Source organism: Macrotis lagotis, chromosome 1, assembly GCF_037893015.1.
Source record: "Macrotis lagotis isolate mMagLag1 chromosome 1, bilby.v1.9.chrom.fasta, whole genome shotgun sequence".
NCBI classification, from domain to species: domain Eukaryota; kingdom Metazoa; phylum Chordata; class Mammalia; order Peramelemorphia; family Peramelidae; genus Macrotis; species Macrotis lagotis.
In genome coordinates this window covers 318,903,131-318,925,495 of record NC_133658.1, presented here as the reverse complement: position 1 = coordinate 318,925,495, position 22,365 = coordinate 318,903,131, and the positions used below count along the sequence as shown (strand labels likewise).

The 22,365-nt window shown below is 37.8% G+C and overlaps 1 protein-coding gene across 1 annotated transcript in view; it reads left to right on the top strand.

Annotated features, from left to right (window-relative positions):
• The first annotated feature begins 4,442 nt into the window (after positions 1 to 4,442).
• The window catches only part of RHPN2 (rhophilin Rho GTPase binding protein 2), an 89,446-nt gene continuing 71,523 nt past the window's right edge, over positions 4,443 to 22,365 (top strand). Inside the window, exon 1 of the mRNA XM_074211481.1 lies at positions 4,443 to 4,618. Coding sequence (XP_074067582.1) covers positions 4,553 to 4,618 — 66 coding nt within the window. The 5' untranslated portion in view covers positions 4,443 to 4,552. The remainder of the gene's footprint in view (positions 4,619 to 22,365) is intronic.

Here is a 22,365-nt window from a genome sequence, read left to right as displayed (position 1 = left end):
GGTATTTTGTTTACTCTTAAACAAGAATATTTTATTAATATATCAAAAAACATTGTACAAAATGAGAATAAATAAATATTAAATTAAAAAACCTAACATTTGGTTGTTCTGAGAAGTTCATTAATATTGAACAACAATTTCATGATAGCATGCTTGTCCAGGTTCTGATGGATGATGATCTTGTTCTTTCCCAGTTACCAATGCAATGAAACAAGGTTACGTGCTCACTCCTGGCTTTTTAACATGATGTTTTCTATCATGGTTGTTGTTGATGAAGGTGAACACAAATCAAAGTCAGTTACTCCACTGATAGTGAATTCTTCAACTTGAAAAGGCTACAAGCCAAGGGCAAAATGGAGGGAGTGTTGGTGCATGATTTTCTGTTTGTAGATGATGTGCATTCAATGCAGTCTCTGAAGCTGAGAAGCAACAAAGTATGTATCTATTTTCTGCTGCTTATGCTAATTTTGGTTAAAAATTAACACCAAGAAAACAGAAGTTCTCCACCAGCCAGCACCACACTATCCACATGTGAAACCAGGAGTTATAGCAAATGGAGAAGCTTTGAATTCTTTGGTTAAGTTCACCTACCCTGGCAGTATACTTTCCAGGGATGTACACATTGATAATGTTGACACACACATTGCCAAAACCTTAGGACCACTGAGTACTCAATGTCACACAAGTAAGCAACTATTAGGTGTCTGAGGTCACATTTGAACTCAGGTCCTCCTGACTCCAGATTTGTGCTCCATCCATTGTGCCACCTAGTTGCCCCCCTGCCCTGTTTAAAATTGACATCATTTAACTCTAAACTCTAAACCATCTAACTCTAAAGCCACTTTGGACTTAAAGGTTATTCCCCTCTGCATACTCATAGGAACTGTCCAACTAGCCTCTTATCAAGTCTTTCCAATGTTTTTTTTTTCCCAATGCCTCTGGTACAGAGAAAGGTGAACATGGAGGTGATGAAATGGGTTGAAGACAAACTTTGTAAATCTTTTGTTTGCTTAGTAAAGAGAATCTTCCTTTATCATCTAATTTAGGCCACACCTGAGGGCCTGACCTTCAATCTGATTTGGATCACATTCTCTTTTGGTGGGGCAGTCAGGCAGCACAGGTCCTGGAAAATCACCCAAAAGAGACCCTCCCCAAAAGGCAAATTTCCAATGAGGGACTTGGGTCATTTCCAGGTCAACACCCCCTCTCAAGGACTCTGGGAAAGAATTTAAGGGGACTGGGGGAGAGGCTTCTCTCTTTGACCTTCCAGTCTCCTGCTGAACCCTGGCTAGCTGGCCTGGCCAAATTCAATCAGTAATCTACGTGGTCTTCTCTTAAAATTAACTTTTCTATCCCTTTCTTAATATGCTGTAACTTCCTTTAATAAATCTCTGTTTTCTTTCCAAAACCGGCATTTCTGTGTCTGAGTCGCTATTCCTCCCGGGGCAGAACTGAACCCAAGAGACAAATCAGCGACTACACCTGGAAGACCCTTCCTCCCTTCCTGAGCTCAACTTTCCAGCTTCCTTGGCTTCCTGAGCTCAGATCCCAGCTTCAGCCAGAAGACTTCCCAGGTGTCAGGCTCCCTTTTCCCCACACAACACAAGCTCAGCTAGTGCTTTAAGGTTACTTTCCATTATATACAGGTGGGGACCTGAGGCAACATCTCCAAGTCAACAACTAACTTTTAACAAGTAAATAACTGGGGCCAGCCCTGGAGTCCGGACTACCTGGGTTCAAATCCGGTCTCAAACATTTAATAATAATTACCTAGCTGTGTAGCCTTGGGCAAGCCACTTAACCCCATTTGCCTTGCAAAAACCTAAAAAAAAACCAAGTAAATACCTTCGCTTTAAGCATTTACAATATACTGTCAACCACTCTGCTGACCTCTGAGGATTCAAAGAAAGGCACAATATGGGCTCTGTTCTTCAAAAACTCATGTTCTTATGGCAGAGATAACATGCAAACAGCTAAGTATAAACAAGATATATTTAGGGTAAATTAGAGATAATCTCAGAGAGATCCCTAACACTGAAGGGTCCTAGAAAGATTTCTCGCGGGTGAGATTTTAGCTGAGATTTTTAGGAGTCTAGGGAGACAGGTGAGAAAGGAGAGAATTCCAAGTAAGGGGTTAGACAGTCAGTGAAAATGCTTTGTTGGAGGAACAACAAGGAAATCAGTGTCCCTCTCTTTAATAAGCAGTCATTAAGAAAAATATGAACTTAATAACATCAACAAAGATGGCTATTTAAATATTCAAAGAAAAGAAATAGGATTGTATGTAAACAATCTCCATTACATATTTTTTTCTTTAAAAGTACGTAGTGGGGGCGGCTAGGTGGCGCAGTGGATAAAGCACCGGCCTTGAAGTCAGGAGTACCTGGGTTTAAATCTGGATTCAGACACTTAATAATAATTACCTAGCTGTGTGGCCTTGGGCAAGCCACTTAATCCCATTTGCCTTGCAAAAACCTAAAAAAAAGAAAGTACATAGTGAATTCAATGTTTTTACCAACATTGACCTGCTTTTGTGTGCCTTTCTGACCTTTCTAATCTCCTGGTATTTTAAAAAATGCGTCCTAGCCGCTCTTTATCCCACCTACCCACTTCTCCCCAACTCTCTCCTTCCCGAAATACATTTGCTCCCTTGTGATGGAGTAAAAATGGTCGTTTGCAATACAATTTGCATAACAGTGCCCTGGGATCCCTCAAAAAAAGGGACGTGGGGGAGTATTTGGATCTGGCTCTTCCCTCAGCCTGGGGAGCTTCCCGGGGCTGCGGGGGGCGGGGAAAGCGCGCTAGGTAGGACCACAACCTTTGGGGGCTCCTGGGGACGGCCCCGTGGGGCCTCAGGGTTTTTGAATGGCCTTTTCAGCGCAGCTCGCGCTCCCAGAAAGCAAGACTAGAACCTTGCGGCATTCAGGGGCCGACTGGCCCGCCTTTGACCGAAGGTTGCTGCGCACGCGCAGAGCCTCGCCCTCAGGTGTATCTTCTGACTGAAACCTGGGTGTGGAAAAGACCTTTGGTCTGGGGGAGGGAGGTGCGAGTGTTGGGGGATGGGGATGGAGGGGCAGCATTGCGCAGGCGCCTTGCCCCGCTCTCAGGTATCGGGATGTCTAGATGCCAAGGGGACCGGGGCTGGGATGGAGACGGCGGGCGGCCGTGGTGGTGGTGGGGAGAGGGAACAGTTAGACTTGAGTGGGGTAGCAGGGTCTTCAGTTCCCTCCCCACTCCCACTGGGAGTCTGGAGATAAGCATCCTCAGAGGAATTAGGTGGGGCACAAGTCTCTAAATAATGAAGTACCCCTCCCCTCTTCTATACCCTGGCTGGGGACCTTGGACCACCCTGTTCTAGAAAAGGGATTATTGTGGCAGAGGCATAGAGAGCAATCTCCTAAGCAGGAACTTGACAATATGGGATGCCAGATTTGTCTTTTTTGGAGGACTGGAGAAGCCTATGGGGAGTCAGCTTGGACAGTACAGTAATTCTTCTTGAAGCCCCCACCTACTCCCCATTGTATTTTTATTGCCCATTTCTAGAATCCTGCTTTTGGCTCTCGAACTCTTTGGGCTTTTAACCTTGCTGGGTCGACATTGTTTGCAACTATCTCGGGGATTAACTGTTCCCCTGTAATTGGTTACCTCCTGGAAGCTTACCCCGTTTAACCCACCTCAATTCTCCAGTTTTAGCTCTTTTCTTTTTTTTTAATATAATATATTCCATTGAAGGGATATTAAATATGGTCCAATTCCCTCTTAGTTACTTTCATTTTACAGTGAAGCATCTAAGGCTCAGAGACTGACTTGCTCTTGAGTTTGTAGTAATACAGCTCTGGCTCCCAGCCCAAGTAGCTTTCCACTGCACCTGCATATCCTATACGGATCCGGTTGATATCCCTCATACTTCCCTAAGGTCAGAAATAAGGGCCGAATTAGCTTCTCCCCCACCCCACCCCCACCCCCAGCATAAACTGCACTAAATTCCAGGTGGTGGGTCCAAAACAAAAGTCCCCTCTACTTGTTTGAGGATTCAGCTCAGAGGACCATGGTGGTTAAGTGCGGTTCTCAAAAGCGCGGCATGAATGCACCTCCAGGGGAACACAGCTGGCTGGCCAAAGGGGCTCAGATTCTGGGTAAGCTTCAGGATCATGGAAAGAAGCACACGCGTGGCCTCAACGCTGCCTCCGTGGGGAGTCCTGGGCTTTCCGAGGCGACCGCAGGCCTCTCCAGCACTAGGCAACCCTTCCCCCAGGCCAGCTTGCCTACTTTCCTGGAGCTGCACCACCCCTGGCTCATGGGTTTCCAGGGCTCCGGGGGACACAAACAGGAGGAGGAGATGGAGGGAGGAGGAGGAGGAGGCAGGGAGGGTGGAGTGAGCTCAGCCTCCCTCCTTTGCCAGTAGGGGGAGGGGTCAGGGATCGAATGGCCAGCCCAGCCTGCCAGCCAGTCCCTCACTCCGCTGGGAAGCGGCGCCACGGCTAGAGCGATCGGAAGAGCCCCCTACCCCTTGCCTCCAGCATCCTCAGCCCTCCCCAAGCCAGGATCCGACATGACGGACACCTTGTCACCCCCGGCCGGCAGACCCTTGGAGGAGGAGGAATGTTATTTCCGAAAGGTGGGCTACTTGGGGATTCGGGTTAGGGTAATGAAGGTGTTGGGGAAACGGCCCAACCTGGGATGGGGTGGAGGGAGTTGTGACGACTTTAGGTGACTTGGGCTCGTACTTTGGCGCTGTTGGTGGGTGCCACGTCCCGGGCAGGTGCAGTCTGTACCAGTCCCGGGAAGGCCTCCTTGCTCCTCCCAAAGCCCCCAAAGCTGCTCAGCTCCCTCTAATCTCCCGGGTCAGGTCGAGGAAATGGACGATGGAGAGTTAGCCCTTCTGAACAGGAGGTCTGTGCTCAGTTTGTTCTGAGGAATAGTTCCTTCCCTTCCCTCCCGTTGCTTCCCACTCTCTCTTCCTCGCCTTCATTGGAGACAATGTGGATCCCATGAGGTCTTTGGGGAATGGGCTGCTGCAACAGGAACTTTTTCTGGAGTTTAAATCACTGCTTAAGCAGAGGAGGCGTTGTAAGAAGGATGAAATGAGGTGATTTTGAAGAAAACTCGATAAAGCTTTGAGAATAGAAGAGTTGGTGAGATTTTAGTTTCCAAGGACAGGACAATAGTGGTGGTTTAGGATTTAAAGAGGGGAGAAACCCTTCTAATGGGTCAAGTTACCTGTGGCATTCTAACCTTGAGAGCTCATTGGTGATTTCCACACCACTAGTTTCAGCAGGTGTCTCTTTAGTAAGTTATATAAGTTCAGATGAAAACCACAGAATACTTTCCCAACTCCGAAGATGAGTTGATAAAGGACAAATTCATATGAAAGTTTCATTTGACATTTGTATTAAAATTTCATTTTCTTCAGTAAGTATTTGAAAGTTATTTTGACCAGATAATGTTTTCCCTGTAAAGAGTAGAGAGAGGAAAAGAATGGACTGTGAACTGAAATCTTGCTACAAGATATAAAATAAATAATTTCCCCAAAGTTAGTGGTGAAATACTAAATTGACAATGCATTTGTTCTTAGTTGAAAATTATTTATTTTTTTAAACTTATATAAGACTTAAGCAAGCCAATTTCTTTCATTTTCATACTTCGGGAATTGATGTTGGAGTTGGTACAATGGATTTAAGACAGATTTAAGCTAGAGGAAACCACTGTGTAATTTTGTGGTAAGTCATTTAAACTTTTGAGGCTTCAATTTCTCTAATTACAGAATAAGGAGCCCAGCTCAGATGATTTCCAAGGTCCATTTCTTGGTCTAAAATGATATCATTCTATGACTTTGTGAAAGTGCAGCATTAGATAACTCAGAGCTCAGGGAGACTTTGAATTCAGGTATCAGATCTGTTAAAAGAGGCAGTCAGGTTTCAGTGTGGGTGTTAAAGGCAGTAATTTTTTTCCCACTTCTACAATTTATATGAATACTAATTTCATTTGCCTTCAGCAATCATGCATTAGCAATTATGAACCAGGTATTATTACATACCATGCAGAAGTCTGTGGAGTGAACCAGAACTATGGGTCATGTCTCCTGGAAAAACATAAGGGCCAATTCTGAATTAAACAAAGTTTTAACAACGACATCATTAGTCTTTATTTTGTACCTACAGGGTGCATGGTACATCCAGGCAATTTAGAGATCTGGGAAAAGACTAGACTATGCAAAGAGAGATAATGATTAGGCAATAGAGATTTGGAATGATGCAATATCCAAACAAGTTTAAGTAGGCAGAGCCATATCACAATAGAAAAGATAAACTAACAAAATTTGGTTTTAGAGACCCTTTTCTAATTTGATCTTTCTTTTATGATAATCCGATTTTGGGATTGAATTTTGGATAGGAATGATAAGGTATTATTATGATGACACATCCTACTACTTCAACACTTCTCAGGTGAATCCAAAAATACCTCTTCTGGAGCTCTGCCAGTGATGACTAGGTTGGCTGAGTGGTTATTATTATTTTTATAGCTTTCTGAGCAGAGTGTATAATTGGAAATAGGGAAGTGAAACTTTTTTCTCAGCGTACAATCAGCTCTCAACTATTCAGGGTCTAATTATCCAAACCTCTTCCTACTCCTTTATGATCCCTATCTTTGGGCTTTTCTTTTTTTAAACTGTACAATAACATCTCAGAGAGTAAGGATGAAACAGTGGAGGGAAGACTTAATGTGGAGACAGGAAGACTTGACTCCTCTGTATGTATATAGACATATATATGTGCATATGCTGTGTGATCTGGGCTAGTAATTTTTCCTCTTACTGCCCCAGACACTTCTCTGTGTTTATATGTAGGAGTTCAAGTGCTGAACTGTATCAGAGGAGATAGTTTCTACATTAAAAGTTCCCTTCACAAATGAAACCACAGGTATGGACTTAAGGTATGGACCACGGGTGGAACATAAGCAAGTGGTCATTGATTACTACTTATCTGGGTAATTCTAGTGTCAGTTTTCATATTCTTTGACTTCTGAAAAGCTTTTGACACACTGCACTCACTTCAACTCTCTTCATACTCACTTCTCCTTTGGTTTTTGTGACACTGTTCTCTTCTATTTGAGAGGCAAGATAGAAAAGGGTTACATGTATGATCTGGGTTAGAGGACCAGCATAATCGAATGAAAAGAATACTGCCTTGAGTCAGAAGAATTGGGTTCCCTTTAACCTCCCAGACCCTCATATTCTACATGTGTAAAATAATCAGGTTGGACCAGATGGTCTCTGAGGTCCTTTTCAACTTTAGCTTGTTTATGGTATCCTTCCCCAGTCTCAGTTATTATGGTATTAAAATATAAAAATATATTGAAATTATACAATATATTATGCAATACATATTTTATACATTTCTGAGTTTCTAAACTTTTTTCTGTTGACTGCTGACCTTCAAGTGTCACCTGTGGCTTTCACAATACTCCCCCAAAAGTTCCATTTAATTTCTTACATTTAATCTGTATGACCTTAAGGATTCTTTTTGTTTTAGTTCTCTTCTCTAAAATGAGGTTGGCTTTGATAAGTTCAGGTTTTTTCCCCCCCATCTTTAAATTAATGTTTTGTTTGATTATTCTTTCTGGGTCTCCTTTACTGGCTTATCTTTCATCTCCTTCTTAGTAAGTATAGATGTTCCTTAAGACTTTACCATGAACCCTTTTCTTTATATGCCTGCTTCCTTGATAATTTCACCTACTCCAAAGATTTTATTTTCAAATCTCAAATTCATATATCCAATTCCAATTTCTCTCTGGAATTGTAGTCCAAATTCTGCTGCATATCTCCATCTGTATGTACTTGTGGGAATTCAACATTCCCAAAACATCTTCCCCTCATCTAAATTTTCCTGTTGCTATTTAGGGTGCCACCACCATCTTCTCCCTGACTCATGTTGGCAACTTTGGTCACCCTTGACTGACTCTTTCTTTGTTGTGCCGTTTCTCTTTCTCTGTCTCTCTCTTCTCTTCCTAACCCTAATCAGTTGTCCAGTTCTTTCATGGACAGCTGGAAGACTCAGTGGATAGAATGCCAGACCTGGAGTCAGGAAGACTCATCTTTGTGAATTCAAATGTAACCTCAGGACTTTCCTAACTGTGTGACCCTAGGCAAGTCACTTAACTCTATTTGCTTCAATTTCCTTATTTGTAAGATGAATTGGAGAAGGAAATGGCAAACTACTCCCAAGTATTTTTGCCAAGAAAACCCCAAATGGGAGTCACAAAGAGTTGGATACAACTGAACAACAACAAATCTGTCAATTCTACTTCTATAATATCTCTTAGCATCAGTTTTTTCCCCACAACCACAGGAAAACTACCTTAATTCAAACCCTCACCACCTCTACTTGGTTTTATTAGCTTCTAAATTCATTAATCTCTCTCTGCTCCTAGTCCCTTCTTTTTCTAATTTATCGACCACCAAGGTGCCAAAGTAATTTTCTAAAGCCCTAAGTAGATTCCTTTCTCTTTTGCTAGTGGTTAGAATGAATGTGGAAAATTGCATATCCTGTCATACGTGATTGATATGTTGAAATTCTTTGTTTTCTTTCCTCTTTTTAAAAAATCTTTGTTAAAAGGGATGACTGGCAGGGGAGAAGGGAGGGATATATTCACAATGAAGGATAGGTTTAGGGTTAGAACTTTGATTTCACTGCTGTAAGGAACTCCTGACTGAGGAAATTATCTCTACCAATGTGATATGGTATTTTCTCTAAAATTTTGATATTTTCTCTGAGCACTGAGAGATGAATTGATTTTCCTATGGGGTCACACATCCATAATGTGCTTGAGGTGGGACTGGAATCTTGGTCTTTTGGATTCCAAGGCTGGCCTTGTATCTACATACCACACAGTCTCTAGATACAAAGTAAAAATAAAATAAGCTAGGAAGTTGAAAATGAGAAGACCTGAAATGCATTTTGGTTATTTAAAACTTGTATTTTGGTTATTTAAAACTTGTATGATCTTGGATAAGCCTCTTACACTCTCCAACCTTCAGTTTTCTTATCTGAAAAAAAAGGGACAAAATTGAAGAAAATGATGTCTAGGATCCCTTGAAATTCTGATTGCTCTTAAATGGCACAATAGAAAGGATACTGGATTGGGAGTCAGGAGGCCCATAGATCTTTTTGTGACTTATACAAATCACTTTTCTTCCTGAGGCTTAGTGTCCTTTTCTATGACATGAAAAAAAGTTAGACTCCATGATCTTTAAGGCAACTTTCAAGTTTGACATTCCATACTTTTGGGCATTTGTAGATCATAGATTCAGAGGTAAGAAGGGACTTCAGAGAACATCTAGTGTGACTCATCTTTTTAAAAAAGTTTTTATAAATAGGTCACAGTTTAATTCAGCAAGTACTAAATTTTATTAGGCATTGTGAAGGACACAAAAGAAGAATGTTCCACTTCTACAAGGTGATATTAGGGGCTTAATTTTATGGGTTCTCAGAGCTTTCTTTCTAGATTGATTGATATTCAATAGAATCCAATACTCAGTTTGTCTCAATTTCCCCTTAAGCATCATAGAGTTTCTTAATTTTGATTTTCAATTGTGGATTTAAGCTTTGAGAAAAAAGTGTACTTCTAATAAGAGATTTATGGAGATCGAATACAGGATCATTGGATTTAGAGCTGGAAGGAAACTTAAGAGATCATCCAAACCTGACATCTTCATTTTATAGATGGAGAACTTGAGATCCCAGGAAGGGAAGTATCCAAGGTCATCCAGGTAGAGTAGCAGATTAGACTGCAGAGATCAGACTATTATACTTCAGATCTAATAATTTCACAACAACACCATGTATTTTCTCCCTGTGAGGGGAGAAAGTTTTAATAAAATAAGTAAATAAATAAATATTTTGAATTTTACATTTTTGTTTTTACAATTTTTCCTTTCTCCTTTCCTTTCCTTTCCTTCCCTTCCCTCCCCCTCCCCCCAGCAGAAGGCAGTCTGGTAGTCTTTACATTTATTTACATGATTTGCAAAAATAAAAATTGAATGAGTTGAGAGAAAAAATATATCCTTAAGAAAAAATAAAATATTAGAGATAGCAAAATTATGTAATACATGATGACTTTTTTAAAAATTGAAGATAATAATCTTTGGTCTTTGTTTAAACTCCACTCTCTGGATCCAGAGAAAGATTCCCTCCATCAAAGATCCCCTAAAATTATCCTTGATTATTGCACTGATGGAGTGAGCAAGTCCATCAAGTTTGATCATCACTCCATGTTGTTAGGGTGTTCTTTGGTTCTGTTCATCTCACTTGCCATTAGTTTATGCAAGTCTTTCCAGGCTTCTCTGAAATCCCATCCCTCCTGACTTCTAATAGAACAATAGTGTTCCATCACATACCTATACCACAACTTGTTCAGCCATTTCCCAATTGATAGACATCCCCCTGGATTTCCAATTTGAAGAATTATTTTGGATGGAGCATATCCAGATGAGGGTTTGCAGAAATAAGTGGAAGAAGAGAAGAGCAAAGGGAACATAAAAGACATTTTTGAGAAATAAGTTTGAGTATAATTTCTATTGATCCAAGATAGCTAAAGGGGAAGTGTTACATATAGCAAGCCGCAAAAGATACCAAGTTTGGAATTTTAAAAATTAAGTTTTTTACTTTTGAAAAAGGTAAGTATTTATGTGAAATAGCAAGATGAATCACCACTTTAAAATGTTAGTGTAATAGAGGGAGTTCCTCTCTACCTCAGCTGATACAGTCATAGAAGGTGAGGAATGTGTTCACAAGGTGTTAATGAAGTATTAAACTGACCAGGGATGCTCTAAACCCTGATTCTTTTATAAGGTGCAGACACCTCTTTGATTTAGTCTAAAAAGGAACCACCCAACTACTTGAACAAACAAATTAGCCATGCCCCCGAGGCTTTTAAATAGCAATGTTCTGGACAAATTTCAAGATCAGTTGTTGGAAGCAGTTGTGGAGGAAACTCCTGCACCTATACCAGAGAGAACAGAACAAAGGGATGGGATTTTATTTCCTCTGCTTTCCCTTTATAAGCCTTATGACTTGGTATGGTTGCTGTTTGACTAGGAGGGAGGCACTGTATGCAGCAGAAAGTAGAGATACTCAGTCTATGAAGACTAAGAGATAGTTATGTAAGGAGGAAGTCACTTGAAGGTGTGAGATTTCTGGGACTAGAAGAGAGTCAACTATGGTTTTAAGAGGGGAGGCTTGAGAACCTAGCTGAACAACCTTCTCAACAAAGTTGCTGCAACCAAGGGAAAGTCTTAAGTAGACTGCACAAATAGGGAAAAGACTTCTAAACTCTGCAAAACTAAGTTGTGAGTTGCTTTTGCCATACAGATATTCTATATGAGTGCCCCACTATGATTGTACATTAGTTTTATGCTCATTCTTCCCTTGAATATGTATTTGTGGGAGAATACAAATACATTTATGGGGGGATATTTGTATAGTCTTAGTATACCATCTTAGTAAATGCCTTCACTAAGCTCATTCCTCTACTATCTTGACTGTTAATGGGAAGCATACCAGTGGGACTCATGGTCTATCATTAGTAATGCAACCCCACAGGGTTACTCCTAAAACTGGAAGGTAATTACCTTTCTGGAGAGCCAAACTAAGATTATAAATGCAAATTCAGGGAGGATCCTGTAGAGATGGATATACTCCATGTATAATTTAAAAATGAAATTTGTATCTCTTAATTGTGGGAAAAAAGCTTTAAATCCAATTGGACAGAGTAAAAAAAGAAGTGAAATTTTCTGTATTTTTTTTTTTGGATAGAAACAAGATGTCTTCCTGATCTGTAATCCCCCCTGAATGGGGGAATAGGTTTAAACAGTTGAGTGAAATAACTAACATCAAAAGATAATCCTTATAATTCAATTAAATTCTAGAAATACTATTATAAATAAAGTACAGCAGCTATAAATAAAGTACTACAGCTATACAGTAGTCCTTTTCTATACTCAGGCTTGGTAGTATCAGAGGTACGGAAAAAGAGAGAGAGAAACAAAACCCTTTTAACAAATTTGCATAGTCAAGTAAAACATTGGGCATTGACTGGATCTAAAAAGTATGTTTTTGTTTGCACCCTCAATCCATTTTCTCTCTTTGAGGAACCAAGGTGATGCAGTAGATAGAGTACCAACCCTGGAGTCAGGAGGACCTGAGTTCAAAACTACCCTCATATACTTGACACTAACTGTGTGACCTTGGATACATCACTTAACCTTGATTGCCTGGGCCTGGGCCATCTCCAGTCATGACCTGATCCATATCTGGCCACTGGATCAGGATGGCTCCAGAGGAGAAAGTAAGGATGAATTGACACAGCTCTCCCCTCACTCAAATCCAATTCTCATGGCATCATCTCCCTGATGTCATGGTATTCTTCAAGAAAGAAGGACAAACATCATCAGCATCATAGGATCTGTGGAATAGTGATTGGTCTTTGTATTTGATTAGAGTTTTCCATCTCCTCCTTATAATGAATGAGGAGGGTGCTGTGATAGTGCTGATGTTTGATATACATTGCTTCTCCTTCCCTATTGACTTCTCTCTTTTTTTTAAAATTTTTATTAAAGATATTATTTGAGTTTTACAGTTTTCCCCCAATCTTGCTTCCCTCCCCCCACCCCAACCCCACAGATAGCACTCCTTCAGTCTTTACTTTGTTTCCATGTTGTACCTCGATCCAAATTGGGTGTGATGAGAGAGAAATCATATCCTTAAAGAGAACAGAATTCTCAGAGGTAACAAGATCAAACCATAAGACATCTGGGTTTTTTTTTTTTCCAAATTAAAGGGAATAGTCCTTGTACTTTGTTCAAACTCCACAGCTCCTTATCTGGATACAGATGGCACTCTCCTTTGCAGACAGCCAAAAATTGTTCCCAATTGTTGCGTTGATGGAATGAGCAAGTCCTTCAAGGTTGAACATCACTCCCATGTTGCTGTTAGGGTGTACAGTGTTTTTCTGGTTCTGCTCATCTCACTCAGCATCAGTTCATGCAAATCCCTCCAGGTTTCCCTGAAATTCCATCCCTCCTGGTTTCTAATAGAACAATAGTGTTCTATGACATACATATACCACAGTTTGCTAAACCATTCCCCAATTGAAGGACATTTACTGGATTTCCAATTCTTTGCCACCACAAACAGGGCTGCTATAAATATTTTTGTACAAGTAATGTTTTTACCCTTTTTCCTCATCTCTTCAGGGTATAGGCCCAGTAGTGGTATTGCTGGGTCAAAGGGTATGCACATTTTTGTTGCCCTTTGGGCATAGTTCCAAATATCTCTCCAGAAGGGTTGGATGAGTTCACAGCTCCACCAACAGTGTAATAGTGTTCCAGATTTCTCACATCCCTTCCAACAATGATCATTATCCTTCCTGGTCATACTGGCCAATCTGAGAGGTGTGAGGTGGTACCTCAGTGAAGCTTTAATTTGCATTTCTCTAATAATGATTTAGAGCATTTTTTCATATGGCTATGGATTGCTTTGATCTCCTCATCTGTAAATTGCCTTTGCATATCCTTTGACCATTTGTCAATTGGGGAATGGCTTTTTGTTTTAAAAATATGACTCAGTTCTCTGTATATTTTAGAAATGAGTCCTTTGTCAGAATCATTAGTTGTAAAGATTGTTTCCCAATTTACTACATTTCTTTTGATCTTGGTTACATTGGTTTTATCTGTGCAAAAACTTTTTCAATTTAATGTAATCGAAATCATCTAATTGGTTTTTAGTGATGTTCTCCAACTCTTCCTTAGTATTGACTTCTCTTTCACCCAAGTCCTATCACAAGCTCTTATACTTTCTTTTTTTCTTAAATCCCTCTTTCCAATACTTTCTGTGGTTAGGTTTCCCTAGAACTAATCTCTTTCTTAATCTATCCTCCCTCTCCGTTTTTTTTCCTTCTGAGTGAAATGTTACAAATGTGCGTGTATTCTTTCCTCCTTTGATCAGTTATGATAAAATGCAGTACAGTTATTGCTCTCTTTCTCCATCTCTTCCTCTTTTTTCCCCACCTGTCTTTTCATTTTTTCCTCTCCTAGTGTATTCTTTTTCTTTTCCCCTTCCTTTCTTTTAAATAATCAAAATCTAAAAAATAAACAAATGAAATGACTCCCAGGTTCTCTTTCTTATTAGATAGTCCCCCAAACTTACAGCTTAGATGTCATCCTTGACTCTGTACTATCTCTTATGTCCTATGTCCAATTTGTACCCAAGATTTGTTGATTTCATCTTCAAAACATTTCATGATGATGCTTTCTTTCTTCTGATGCTACCATTATCTCAGTAAGTGAACCCTTCATCACCTCACTGTCCAGTAGTCCACTGCTTAGCCTCCCACCCCAGTTCATCCTCTAGTCAGCCACTAAAGTGAATTTCCTCAAGTGCAGTTCTGATAATGTCACCCCCAGTTTCAGGAAACTTCAATAGCTCTTTATCATTTACAGGATCAAATATGAAATCTTCTATTTAACATTCAAAACCCTTTATAACCTAGTCTTCCCACTACCTGTCTAGCCTTTTTTATACCTTGTATCCACTCTGTAGTCTTTGATCCAGTGACACTGACCTTTCAGTTCCACAAACATAATATATAAATATATATTCTATACACAGATAAACCTCAGAGATATTGTGGGTTTTGTTCCAGACTACAGCAATAAATAAAAAATTGCAAGAAAGCCTGTTACATGAATTTTTTTACCAGTCCATATTACAGAATATTGAAGTTTGTTAAGTGTGTAATATAGTATTATGTCTAATATTATACATAGTATATATATATTATATATGTCTTAATGAAAAATACTTTTATTGGTAAAAAAAATGCTAACCATCCTGTCACGCCCTTTCTACCACTCAATATGCACCTGTAACTCCCTGTTACCTCCATGACCAAAATAACAAAAAATCTTCTATTTGGCTTTTAAAAGCCCTTTTCAACATGGCCTCTTCCTACCATTCTGGTCTTATATCTTATTCCCTTCCATTATACTCTATGATCCAGTGACTGACCTACCTCCATGCTTTTCCCTTGTACAAAGCACTACATTTCTGGATATGCCTTTTCAGAGACTGTTCCCCTCCTCACCTCTGCTTCCTGACTTCCTTGGTGTACTTTAGACTCAGCTTAGATCTCACCTTCAAGAAGAAGCCTTTCTATGTTTTTCCACCTCCCCCCCACCATCCCTTCCCTTTGATTACCTCCTTTATATATTGTACATATAACTCGTATGTCCATAGTTCTTTACTTTTTTGTCTCTCATTAGAATGTAAGCTCCTGAAGGGCAGGCACCCTTGAGTTTCTGGCTATCTTCAAAATACAGTGTCTGATATTTAGTAAATGCTTGAAAGTCAATTACTTGACTTTCTGAATTTCTCATTTTTAGAAATGAGATCTTTATCAGTTAACTTTTCATGTTAAACTATTTTGGTTTTATGTATACAAAAACTTTTGTATTTTATATAATCAAAATTATCTATTAGATATTCTGATCCTCTCTATTCCTTGTTTTTTTCCCTTTCATGAGCTCTTCCCCTATCTATAGATATGTAATTTTTTCTTTATTCCTCTAAATTAATTTTTGACTTTTTGAATGTCATCTTTATACTTGGAGCTTATCTTGACATACAGTATAAGAAATTTATCTGTACCTAATTTCTGACAAGACTGTATTTCAGTTTTCCCAGTAGTTTTTTTTTGTTAAATAGTGAGTCATTAATCCAATAGTTAGGGTCTTTGTGGTCATTAGATACTATATCACTATGTTTATTTACTTCTCTATATTACATACTTTATCTGTTCCAGTTATTTTTAAAAATCAGTTTGATGATCACTTTGATGATATAGTTTGCAATCTGGTACTTCTCTAGGCCTTCTTCCCCCCCCCCCCCCCTTATTTTCCTTTAGGACCTTGATCTTTTGTTCTTCCTGTTGAATTCTGCTCTTTTCTTCCTAGTTCTGTAAAATAATATTTTGGTAATTTGGAATAGATCAGCTAGGTGGCACAGTAAATAGAGTGCCAAACCTGGATTCAGAAAGATCTGAGTTAAAATCCAGCTTCAGACATTGCTACGTGTGTGACCTTGGGCAAGGAACTTAACCCTGTTTGCCTCAGCTTACTTATCTGTTAAAAAAAAATGAACTGGAGACAGAAATGCAAACCATTTCAGGATCGTTACCAGAAAACCTCAAATATGATCTTGGAGAATTGCTCAGGACTGAACAACAACAACAAATGGTATTGAATGAATTTATTATTATCATTTTAATGATATTGATTTAGTTTATCCTAGAATATTCAATATTTCTATAATTCAATTTAGTCTTTATTTCTGTAAAGAGTATTGTATAGGGGCAGCTAGGTGGTGAAGTGCATAGAGCATTGGCCCTGGAGACAGGAGGACTTGAGTTCAATATGATCTCAGACACTTCATACTTAACTTGCACTGTGACCTTGGTCAAGTCAAAAATCCAAGAATACAGTATTCACATAATTCTTTTGTGTCTTGGTAGACAGTTTCCCAAATGTTTTATTCATTCTAGTTATTTTTAATGAAAATTGTCTTTCCTCCTCTCTCTACTATATTTTATTGGTAAAAGACAGAAATACTGATGATTTATGTTTATTTCATATTTTGTAACTTTTTTGAAAGTATTGTTTCAATTTTTGGTTGACTCTCAAAGATTCTCAGAATTATCATCATTTGCTAAACAAAATGACAATTTTATTTACTCCTTGCCTATGATTGTTCACTCTGTTTCTTTTTTAAAAAAAAATTTTATTGTTGGAACTGGCATTTCTAGAACTATATTAAGCAATGGTGATGATAAAAGTCTTGTTTTATCCCTGATTTCTTTGGGAAGACCTCTACTTTTTTTTTTGCATTGTATCTAATTCTGGCTTATGATTTTAGATAGATCTTATTTGCCAAAGAAAGCAAAGATCAATTTATTCTCATATTTCTTTTTTTAAATAGTATTATATTATTATATATTAAATAGTGTTATATCTTGTCAACTGCATTTTCTGCCCCTATTGATATAATTATGTAGTTTTGTTAAAAAATGATTATGCTTCTGGCATTCCTAATTTTGAACCCATCTTTCAATCCTGGTATATATTCTTCTTGGTCACAGTATACTTTTATATGTAATGATATCCTCTTTGTTAATAATTTACTAAAACTTTTTGAATCAGTATTCATTAGCAATGTTGGTCTATACTTTTCTTTCTCTGTTTTGATTTCCTCGGGTTTTATTTGTATCACCGTGCTGCTTTTTTTCAAAAGTAATATTTTATTTTTTCCAATTATCTGTGAAGAGAATTTTCAACATTTTGCAATAGATTATACATGTGCAATCATATCTTTCTGTCTTTTCAAAGAACATCAAAACTGTATCAAAGAACCAAAAGCAATCCCCTGAAACAAAGATGAAGATGTTATTAAGGCAGTTAGTATAGGCAGCCGTAACACGCAAGGGAATACAATTAATATATTTTTTAAAAGATACATTTTGTGTGCCATTCCTTTATGCCAAAATGTTTTGGCATTGACTTTGTGATAAAGCAAGTTTTGTGTTACTGTGAAAGACCTTCAATGAACTACACATGGGGTACAATTTTTAATTCTTTTCCAGGGGTAGATACAGACATATATATATATATATATAAAATATGTATTTATTTCACTCTGATCAAACTCTGCCCAATAGTACTTGTTTCTCTGGTACATCACTCCCTTGTTTTCTTAGGTGAGATTATAATGACTTTATTTTCTGAGATGCTTATTTTTATTGATAATAATTCAAATTCATATAGCACTTTTTAGTTTTTGAAGGTTTTGCCTCCCTCCAATTACAGATATCCCTGTAAAATTATTTTTACCTGATTATGTAGAAAAAAGCTGCTTTTTTGATTCTTGATGTCTATTTCATTTCTATAAGTTGTGAGTGTTAGTGCTATGTAATAGCAATACAGTGCTAGTAGTTAGAGGGCTGAAATGGAGCCTGAAGCCTCACTTACACCTGTTCTCTGACTGTCACTAAAACAGATATATGAAGTAAAAATTTTCTTTATCAAATCTTATTTACTCTTTATTTATAGTTTAAAATAGAGAAATTCCAAGGCACAGAATTAAAAAAAATAAGAATTGATAAAAGGCATATTTCCTCTATATTTTTACTTTTGGGTTTTTTTAAAATGTATTACTGTAATCTTTTTTTTTAGGTTTTGCAAGGCAAATGGGGTTAAGTGACTTGCCCAAGGCCACACAGCTAGGTGATTATTAAGTGTCTGAGACGGGATTTGAACCCAGGTACTCCTGACTCCAGGGCCGGTGCTTTATCCACTGCGCCACCTAGCTGCCCCTGTAATCTTTTTTTATATACCATAATTCCCAGTATATACCCTCTCTCTCTTAGAAACTTTATTCATAACCAATAAACACAGTTGAATAAAACTAAATGATACCTCAATTATGTTTTGTAGTACATGCATCATTCTGTACCTATAGTTCACCACATTTTTATCTTTATTTTATGCTTAATTTGGTATCTGGCACATAGTAGGCGCTTAATAAATGTTTATTGATTGGTTGATTGAAGAGGTTGGAAGTATATTTCATCATATGATGTATCAGAAACTAAGATTGGCCATTACTTTTAGTCGAGATCTGATACCTTTTTAGTGTTATTTTCATTTAATTATTTTAGTCATTGTATTATTCTAGAAAAATATAGTTTGCCTTTTAGGCTAACATGTTTGTGAAAGGTATTTTTTAATGGCTTTTGTTTTTTATCACTTTTATTTGCAAATATATCTCTCTTCCAACCCTATCCAGAGAGACATGCCTTCTTAAAAAAAAAAGGAAGAGAAAAAAATTTACAAAGCAGTTTGGTAAAACTAACCTACATATCAGTTGAGTCTGATAATAGCATATGCAATTTTTCATACACATATTAACTATCTTCTCAAAAAAGAGAAGATGCATTTTCTTATCATTTGTTTGAAGTTGCTTAGGCATTATAATTTTATAGCACTCATTTTTGTTCTTTTGTTATTTTTTCCATTTATATGATTAAATAATTGTATATATTGTTTTCTATTTCTATTTCTCTCACTTTATATCAGTTCATATATTCCTCTCTGCTTCTCCATATTTTTCGTATTTATCATTTCCTACAGTGCATAATTATTCCATTATTTCCATGTACCACATTTTGTTTAGACAATTCCCAATTAGCAGCATCTACTTTGTTTTTAGTTCTTTGCTACTGTAAAATGTTCTAATAGTAATATTTTGACATATATGGCACTGTTCAATCTTTGATCTCCTTGGGATATGTACCCAACAATGAAATCTCCAGGACATTTTTGGGGGGGTCAGTTCTTAGTCTAATTTAAAATTGCTTTCTGGATTGTGTGGGCCAGTTCACAGTTCCACCCATGGTATCTTATCTATCTTATCTTTCCAGAATATCTCCGATATCATCTTTGCAATTTTCTAAATATTAGGTAAAAATTCAGATATGTTTTTACTTGTTTTTCTCTTATTTGTAGTAATTTGGAGCAATCATTAAGTTTTTTAGAAAATAAAATAATGAAACTCAAAACAAGTCATAAAAATAACCAGCTGAAGAGGGGGAAAGGGAATAATAAGCTCCAAGGACTGTGCTAAACACCAAACATATATTATCTCAATTGATCCCCACCACAACCAGTTAGCCCCATTTTACAGTTGAAGAAATTGAGGCACCAGCTGCTGAGTGACTTGCCCAATGTCACACATTAAGTGTCTGAGGTCAAATTTGAACTCAGGTCTTTCTGGCCCAGCACTCTACTCACTATACCACCTAATTGCCCAGATGAGATAGGATTCAGATAATAATGCTGAGTGTTCCCAAAGGAAAAGAACATTGCAGACTTCACAGGCTCAGAGATGACTTCCTGTCTGGCAGAAGAGGACAGTTTATCCAAGCAGATCTCCATTAGTAGAATTAGGTGGTTATTGTCTGGCCTCTTGGGAACAATGACCACCGTGTTATCTATGATCTGCTTATCTATTACTGTTAGCTTGATGCCTTTGTGCTTCTTCCTGGTTCATTTTGACTATTCAAGTTGTGCTTTCTTTTTCCTCCCTTGGTTGATGGTTTTCATTTCCTTTTTACTTTAACTTCTTTCTCCTTTGAGAGAGGTTTCTCCACAACCATCTAATATTGAAACTTTGTATCCAGATGAGACACCTGCTTTTGGCTTAAAGGAATTTTATTTTCTTGCAGTTTTATTCCCTTTCACATAGCTTTTCTCTTTCATTCTTTCTTTGTCATCTTATGAAGGACTCTTGTTAAAAAATAGCATACCAGCTATCAACATTAAACATAATTGCTTGTATTTCTTTTTAAAGTGGCATTAAAAATTTGATCCTTAGGGTGGGGGGGAAGCAAGATTAGGGGGAAAATTGTAAAATTCAAGAATAAACAAATAAATTTTTAAAAATGAAAAACAATTTGATCCTTAGACTTATCATGATGAATATCTTGGAGGAAAATATTTTTTATTGGGAATCACAGTTGTTTTATAATTAATAAAATTATTAACTTTGTAGATTAACTCATTTTGTAAATATTAATTTAATAACTTTTTATGAATGTTCTCATAGAGAAGATAAGTGCTCAGTAATGGATTGGACTAGATGACCTCTGAGGTTCCTTTCAACACAGAAATTCCATGTTTAATAAAGTACAACCAAAATGAAGAGGTGTAAAATTATTGATGCTTATCTTTACCTTTTCTTTTTCTCAGGACATATTTTTTTTAATTAGTTGCATACAATTCTTTATGACTCCATTTGGATTTTTTTTTAGATTTTTTTCAAGGCAATGGGGTTAAGTGGCTTGCCCAAGGCCACACAGCTAGGTAATTATTAAGGGTCTGAGGTCGGATTTGAACTCAGGTACTCCAGGGCCGCTGCTCTATCCTCTGCACCACCTAGCTGCCCTCGGATGCCTTCTTGACAAAGATACTAGAGCTTTCCATTTTCTTCTCTGGCTCATTTTGCAGATGAGGAAACTGAGGCAAATAAGGTTAACTGACTTGCCTGGGATCACACAACTACTAAGTGTCTGGGCAATCCTTGAAATGAGTCCTCCTGACTCCAGATCTGGCATTCTATCTACTGTACCATTTTTTTGCACCATTAATGAATTAAGTAATGTCTATTGTTTCTTACTTCTGAATTAAAAAAAAGTTTTCCTTCTTTCCTTGCAGAAACAGGACCAAAGCACTTGTACTTGGCCTTTGTTTGCTGTGCATTTACTGCTCCATTCATACTATAGAGAGAATTCTCTTTTAACCCAGAAGTCCTACTAAGCTTCTTTTGAGTTATCCACTTCACTTAGGTTACTGTTTTGTGCATCATTTTTTGGCTTGTTTTTAAATTAAAATTAAAACTCAAATTAATACATTTTTATTAATGTCTTTTGCTTTTAGATCAGCCATTTCCATTTCTTCAACACTTTACTTAATGAGGTATCAGAAACAACAAAATAGTTCACCAAAATCATTCAATACAGCAATCTTGCATCAATTTCAAGGCTATTAAAAATATAAAATCTTTTTCATGTGCCAAGAAATAATTATTTTTTCTGGTTTATGATGAGGTTGATATATTCAGTTTTGTTCTGCATCTATCTCTGGATATTTAACTTCATTTAACTAAAGCTTCTGTCTTGCCTTTAATATTTTAGGCAATGTCATTTCTTATAATATCTTAATCCTGTAAATGCACAGTTTGAATCCTAAATGAGTGGGATTGGGGGGTTCTCTATTAAGAAGCAAAGTTTGTTGTTTCTCCCAGTATTACTCTGGGGAGTTTGGTGAATGATTGTGGTAGTCACCGCCCATTGGCTTATCTTTGCCTTTAAAATTCCACCTGTATGAATCAAGAGTAAGGAAAGTGGGCCCCACAGGGAAGGGCCTATAAGATAAATATTTCCTTGAATTTCAGCTTAGTCCACTCCTGGGTGTCTGGCCCCATGAGAAGTACTGCTGGCAAGGGAGGATTCCCTAGGGCAGAAAAAGAATTTGCCCTATGAATCAGAAGAGAATTGTCTGAAAGTTAATATGATAAGTTGTTGTATGTGGTGGTGCATTTCCTAGGGGTTATTTGAACTAGTTCCAAAGCACCACATGATTATACCTCGCATTTGTTTTGGCCTGAGTTCCATTTCCTTCTTTATATTTATACTTCTTAAAGTTGGCAAATGATGCCACTGAGAGGCAGCATGTAACTCAATTAACTATAGGAAAGGTAA